The 7,547-nt window shown below is 37.4% G+C and overlaps 1 protein-coding gene and 1 long non-coding RNA gene across 2 annotated transcripts in view; both read left to right on the top strand.

The window, feature by feature from the left end:
- The first annotated feature begins 2,017 nt into the window (after positions 1-2,017).
- Positions 2,018-6,038, top strand: LOC138041203 (galanin receptor 2a-like). Its single transcript, XM_068886976.1, has one exon. It carries the CDS (start codon positions 3,137-3,139, stop codon positions 4,214-4,216), a length of 1,080 nt encoding a protein of 359 aa, XP_068743077.1. The 5' UTR covers positions 2,018-3,136; the 3' UTR covers positions 4,217-6,038.
- Positions 6,039-7,048: 1,010 nt separating this feature from the next.
- The window catches only part of LOC138042584 (uncharacterized), a 5,190-nt gene continuing 4,691 nt past the window's right edge, over positions 7,049-7,547 (top strand). Inside the window, exon 1 of the long non-coding RNA XR_011131033.1 lies at positions 7,049-7,197. This is a non-coding gene — a long non-coding RNA (uncharacterized lncRNA). The remainder of the gene's footprint in view (positions 7,198-7,547) is intronic.

Raw genomic sequence — 7,547 nt, 5'->3', positions numbered from 1 at the left:
GGATTACCTAGTAAATTTAATTTCAACTAATGCAGGATTACCCAGTAAATTTAGCTTCGAACAACTGGTCTCAGGCCAATTAACAATTCAGAAACAACTACGGTGTTTTAAGTTACCTTTTTGTTGCATTAATCACCTTGTCGGTTTCACATTCGCTGTCATCCACGGACTCAAGCTTAGCTTACGGAAGGTTCTCGAAGCATGTGAATTTGCTCTTTTGCAATAACTTTGTTTCGTAATTAGAATTTTCCTGTGTTCTCACTCCCCACGTTAGTGGAAACGGTCCAAGGCCGGGTGTTTGATCAGTGGCCATGAGAATGAAATCGAACTTTCTTGCAGCCGTTCGTGAAGTTTCATTTGAAGACTGACCGTCGCCAGCCGACAGCCGAATTGGAATAGTAGCCTACGTGTGGCCGTACACGTAGGCTATTAGAATAGAGATAAATGACTGTTTAATTGCTGCAGCCATGTCTAATATAAAAATCACAGCCAAACAGATATCAGGCTGACGCCTGCAAACTTGAGGTTCAGCCCATTAAATTAAGTACATTTCGGACGCGAAGTGCGTCCATTAAACTTAACACCTCGTTTTCTCCATCGATGAATTTGCTGCTGATTTGTCCCGAGGGGTCAATTCGTATTGGTTAAGGGTTTAAAAGCTCTAAGTTTTCTTTCTGTGGTAATAGAGTTTTAGATCACTTCGGGGGTTAATGGTATTTATCGATTCCAATGAAGGAGTCCTTTCGTATCGTCAATTTGCTCTTTAATAATGACCACCTTTATTCTTTAAGAGCAGCCTAAAGCTCTTTCAAGAATTATGCAACTGCGATTGCTGTATTTCCGAGCCCGTCTTAATTTCTTATGTAATACCCTTGAACCCACGCTGAAAAGCGGAAATGAAATATAGAAGTGTCTTGCCATTAGGGGTGGTACTTACTACACTTGAAATAAAACAACAAATTACAGAAATATTACTAGTTGTGTCTATCGACACTCAACGTGATTTCTTTTATGCTATGGGATATATATTATTATATACTTTCCACCATAAACTTTTTTCTTTTGTTTTCTGTAATATTTATTTCTTGTGGCGAGATCACCTTTCGGCGAAGTTTCACAATTAAAATGAACGTTATGAACTATTAAATACGAAGTTATTAATGTTGGTAGAAGGGGCTGTAGGCGATCAAACTTTGATGCAATATGAAATGAGCCAGGCTGAAGCTGCCTTCCTTAAAATCATTGATCTTTTACTTAAAAATATTAAAAGAAAATGTAGCTGTTGAGTTTGTGGTTGTCGTGATGATGGTGATGAATACAACTGAATACAAGGTACTCGATCAGTGGACGGTTAAATAGAGGTCATGAAATTTTGAAGCTGATTACGCAAGCGCGTGAATCTCGTCTAAGTTAGTTTATAATACCGTATGATTTACTGACAACCATCGACGCCTGAGTGCTGTGAAAATCGCTCGGCCAGTCATTCAGCTCTCACATCAATGTTTTGCTACAGCTTCAACGAATCCCAAACATTTTACTGGATCAACGATTAAAGTTTGCCAAACCGTCTTTTTAAATTAAAGGCTAGTAAACTTATGGAGTATGTTGCGTTAGTTTGGTCGCATTACTGTTGAAGATAAGAACGTTATTTGTTTATAAAAAGTTCAAATAATTTGTTCCGCTTATCGTCACTCTTTCATGTCCCGACCCCATTAAATTCATTAAGGGAGAAATATTTACTGTAAGCTCGGAAAATTAAGGGGATTTTTTTGCCAATCTATGAAATGTTGCTTGATTATTCTGGGGACCGAAGAGTTCAGTACTGTTGCGTAACTATCAAGGCTGATAGTCAGTAATCAGTATTGCTATCATCCTGTCAGGAATTTTGCTTTTTTTCACATGTTAGAGATCGCCTTGCTTTATCTTTTGCGTGAACTGAAAACAGAAGATAAAGGAAGGCGATCTTAAGGTCATCCCTTCAGGAATTTAGGTATGAAACACTGTTTTGTGATAAAGTGTAGACGACTTCTATGCATTTATAATCAATGTTGAATGAACGGCCATGTGAGTACTTACTGCAAACAAAGTAACACCAATTTCAATAATGATGAAGAAACTGGTCGTTATTAATTGATACTACTTAACTTTAAGGTTATCACTCTTTTTCAGTCTTTTGAAAGAAAGTACTTTTCTCAAGACCTATAATATGATTTCAAAATCTTGAGTTATATTTCAGTCTGGGGTAGCACTGATTTCTCAGTATACTGATAAACGCTTCCTCAACTTTAAAACATTCGCCACCTCGCCGCCGACAAAGATTCACGACCTTACAGAAGTGGACTGATCGTTATCTTGATGCCCTTTTTGCCGATACTTCGGATTTAATCTAATGATGTCTAGCTTTATTTCCCTCCCATGAGTGTCACTAAGTATTTTTATAATGTATTCCAATCCCGATGTTAGATTTTTTGTTTTTACGGTAAAATGATTTCTTCTTAGTTTACTATTTTCTAAGTCTTTTTTGGTCTCAGAAGACGACTTAAATGTGCAATTACATATTCGGGTTAAGTTCACTTTAAAAATGTCTTCATTATTTTGAAATTTTCCTGTATCATTAACAACTTATGTCAGATCCATCCGGAAAATATGCTAACAGCTTTTGATCCAAGATGCAAATGATTTGGATTTATGAGCAACAAACCGCATTGAGGCCGCAAATTCAATATTAAATTCTTTATTAAAAAGAAAAAAACGACAAAAATAATTTGGGTGAGCGGCTCTTATTCCCCGCTGTAAGCTTGAAAGCTTGTTTATATATTCCCATCAAAAACCAATAGTTTTATATGAGTATGTTTCTTCCTATTGACGGCAGGTTAGGATCCATAACAATGGCTTATACTCCATGGTAATGTCTCCCACCAAAGGGTAATGGACACACCGTCAATCAATTTTTAACACCTGCCTGTCTTAATGGTGTTTAAAGATAAGAAAAAATGAAAAGTTGTTAATTAGGGGGTGAAAACTCTGAGGTCTCTGCAGTTCTTGTCAAACGCGTTTCATTGAAGCTTGTGTTCCTCCAAGGTACACACGAATTTTCGAATTGTAACTGCAAATACTCTTCGTAGCCCAGGGTAAAATGAACAATACCGTCTCTAACACGACCGGTGCAACAGATTGTCGATCAGTGAAATGCCAATTTCCATATGAGGTCAGAGTAATCATCATCTTGCTTTTCACCTTGATTTTTCTTCCATCCCTCGTCGGCAACTGTTCCTTCATGTCCATTATACTACAGCAGAAACGTCTTCGAAGGAGCTCGACGAACTTTTCTATCCTTAGCCTCAGCTTTGCGAACGTTCTGATCACGTTCATTTGCATCCCTGTCTTCGTTCTTCATGTATTTATCTTGGGCAAGTGGGTTTTTGGTTTGATAGCCTGTAAGCTTGTCGTGTTTGTGCAAAACGTTGCCACCAATGCTGCCATTTTCACCCTCGTGATAATTGGGGTCGAGAAATTCTTGGTCGTTCATTTTCCGTTCCATGTGCGTTCCCAACGAACGAAAGTTCGATACCTCGTCCTTGGGGGATGGATCATTGGAATTATTCAGTCTTCAGTTTACCTGCGCTATAGAACAGTAAGGGAGATGAATGGAGTTCCTTACTGCATTGAAGACTGGCCTTCATTTCAAACTCGGCAGCGATTTAACGTTGTTCAAGCAGTTGCCTTGCGTTTTGTTCCTCTCACGTTTATGATATGCCTCCACGTTGTCACCATCTTTAAGATCAAAGCAAGGATAAACTGTCGCCGAGGAAACGCAGAACAAGACGACATCGAATCTATCTCGCAGATGGTTCAAGTAAGCCCCCAAGCCCTCAAAACCAGAAAGAAAGCTGTTGTTATGTTGGTTGTGGTGGTCATCGTATCGGCATGGACTCTGTTTCCTCATGATGCCTATGTATGCTGGAGGATGTTGGAAAGCACCGCAAAGCCATCGTTTACAAGCAATATGATCTACATCGCAACCGTGTGGCTGGCCTTCTTCAATAGCTGCTGTCAGCCTATTATCTTCGGACTTATGAGCTCCCAATATCGCAAGGCGGCCAAAAGAGCGCTGTCTTGGAAATCATCAGCGTCCAGTAGAAATCGCTCGAGTATAACGAAGAGGAACCGACAGGTCCCGGTAATCTTGACCGCGGCCCCTTCAGGATTCACTTAGTAAGAAACCCTCATACATGGTGGAACACTCCACGTTACGGAACGCAGTTGCACTGCCTCTGAACGTCCTTTCCAATTGAGGTGCATAGTGCCAACGATAACACAGGCGACTGGCAAATGGAAGCAACAGGGCATGCAGCGTGCATGAAGATGATTAAAATTTTCAAAGTCATCTTCTTGAAACATTGGAAAGTGTCCGCAAGTTTCTTGGTATTCTAAGGTTAAAGGGGCTATGTCACGCTATTTTAGGTAATTTTGTTTAATTTTGTTAATTATGAGCTCTAAACGTCAAATTGGCAGAGCAAGAGTCTTTCATTTGCAAAATCACGGCCACATAACAACTGAGAATGATTTTCCAGCATTGTAAATGACATTTTGATATAGACTGATATAAATTTGAAAAAAGGTGGGCAGACGTTTTTCAAATTTACCCAAATTCAATCCATTTCAATCCTCTCCAGTTTTGTCCATCCATGTTCTTTCTTGCCTTCCCTGTGTTTTGTTAGAGTTCTTCTATAGTTTTGAACAGTTATTTTAATATTTTAGTTAATTCTATGACCATTCGATCAGTGCTGAAATTGCCTAAAATTGCGTGACCTAGCCCCTTTAAACAAGGAATGCAGTTGCAATCGTAATTTTAACTTGAAAAAACTTCAATGCAATTTTTTTTCTTGGAAGTTAATCTCTTGTCAGTAATACTTAATAATTATATCCTGGTTTATTTTATCAGTGGGACTGACTGAACTCTTTAACGGCCTCGGCATATCGCCGCCAGTGCCTGTCATGTTCTGTAATAATTGAAAGGTAATTTTTCTCAACGGGTAATTCTGTTTACTGCAGGAAATTATTTGTAAATTAACATTGTAGCTGAGATTTAGGGATTTATTTCTCAGCTCTTACCACTATCATTCACGAATCATATCCGCCACACTAAAGCGCCTTTAAAATAATCAATTTAAAACTACAGCTGCATAAAAAAAATTACGAGGCAAAATTATGTATAGTAATCTCTTTAAGATCATAAGGTCAAAATGAAGTTAACGTATCTATCACAGATAAAAAGCAGATTCTTCAACATACAGCTCGAAGAAATGAGACCCTTGGTGGAATGCTAACGAATTGCATAACCAATGGATAAACTAAAAGATGATTAAAAATGAACTGTCCTTTTTTGAGTTTGCAAGTTAAATTTTTTTGAGTTTGTATGTTAAATTTCCACAATTCTTAGCATCAGACAACTGTATGAACAGCAAATTTTATTGAATTTCCCTGCCTTATGTCATAACTTATGAGAAGGACCTTAATTCTTACCGTTGTAATTTCATAACATAATTTTGGAACCGCCGAAAGAGCCATTATCCTTCCAATGCAAATATCTGTGGCGATGAATAGGGTTCAGTCAAAAAATGACACAGTTCATTGTCATATGTCTTTTGCATGACATCACGGTGACGGCGACTAACTTATACTTGGTCTAGTTGAGCTTTCAATTTGTCTTTATTTGTTAACGAGATAAAATTGCGAAGTAGACTTCATTTGACATGCATGATTTTCTCATTTTGGTTTGCCCGGCGACAAATTTCAACATGGCTGTAAATATAAGGAAATGTTTCCGTCGAGAATGACTTGATTCCCGACTCTTTTACTGGTTGTCGTCTAGTTACTCTGACTGATATAATGTCTGTTAATTTAAAAAATTATGAAACTAATAAATTGGCGACAAGCATCGTCAGAGGGTTTCAAAGCGTCATTTTTGATAAGACGCTACCTGAGCTGATTTTGTAAGAATCGAATCAAAACGATGTCGAATCGGTCTGATGATTCCTAACCTGGTAACTGTAGGGGCACAAATGCCTTTCTCTGGCCGCTTATGTAACAAAATCACGTTTTCAATTCTTATGTAACAAAATGTCGAACCAAATTATGTCATCAGACGCCATTCAGGCATCGAAGACGATGACTAAGTTATAAATGATCTATAAATAAGACATCTATAGGTCCCGCATCATTATTCAGCGAACAATCGCCAGCAAAACTGGCAATACTTTTCTATTTGATTGAGTTATCCACCCTTTATCAACCAGGATCTAGAATAACATTCAATCTTGACACAGAAACTCGATTGCGCAATGTTTTGTTTTACCGAACTCATAAACAATAAAACAAATGAAACAAACAGTACCCAAAATTTAAGAAACTGTTTAGTTCTCACGAAAGATTTTACCAGCAAATAATCTTATGTGTTTTTGAGACTAGGAATCCGATTCGGAGAAAGTTTATATTTTTCTCTAAAATAACTAGACATAACGTGCTCACATATGACATTAGCTTTTGTTAGTATGGGTTTTTTTTTACCACAATGGCATACAGGAAACACCCACATATAAGAACCTGTTAGGCTAAAAATTTTAATTTATACCCCCCTTACATAAGAACCACTTTAGCCTAAAAAATTAAAGAGGCTCTTATTTTAGAAAATGACCTTGAAATTTTAAACTGCACAGATCTTGTTTAAAACTTTTTTTTCCATGGTTGTGATTGAAAGATAAAGTTATCAGCATCCTCATCAGAGGAAATCAGTCATACCATGTGTATCATAGCGTAGATATGATATTTTGTGCAAATAAAAGAACGAATTTAAGAACCTAGATAGCCTAAAGCTACTTTAAATACCATTCTCCAAAAGAACCTATTTAGTCTAACTTGGAAAAATCTAGGTTTTTATATGTGGATGTTTTATATACATATTTATTAAATTCTCAACCTCGGATAATGCAATTCTCGTGCTCTGATTGGTTCATTCAATCTCGGTTATCAGCTCATATACCTTAGTTTGACCTTATATGGTAAATGATTGCGCTTAGCGTTGCTAAACTAAAAACATTTACGCCAGAAAGCGAAATTTTTTTCGGTATAAAGCAAAAGAAAAACGTTTTTGTGGAAAGTTTAGATCACTTTCGAAGCTTAGAGATACGCGAAAAGGTAAGAAATGTTTTTGTGATGAGCCTGCGTCTGTCTGACCACGAGGTATTACACAACATCGCATCTTCATCAACTTTTTTCGATTTCGCTAGGATTTTATCGCTTTTTTCGCTCGTATTTCGTACTTCTAAATTTTTGGAGTTTAAGGAATTTAATAAAACAATTATTCCATTCGCGCTTGTTGGATATGAGAGTGGTTATAGCCAACTCGGCGCTACGCGCCTCGTTGGCTATTTACCATCTCATATCCAACGCGCGCTCATGGCCGGAATAATATATATATATATATAAACCAAACCAAACCAAACCTATATATATATATATATATAGCGAACTACTAGCAGATCCAT

Source organism: Montipora capricornis, chromosome 3 (genome assembly GCF_036669925.1).
Source record: "Montipora capricornis isolate CH-2021 chromosome 3, ASM3666992v2, whole genome shotgun sequence".
Classification (NCBI taxonomy): domain Eukaryota; kingdom Metazoa; phylum Cnidaria; class Anthozoa; order Scleractinia; family Acroporidae; genus Montipora; species Montipora capricornis.
The sequence above is the reverse complement of the archived record's forward strand: the minus strand, read 5'-3'. Positions and strand labels throughout refer to the sequence as shown.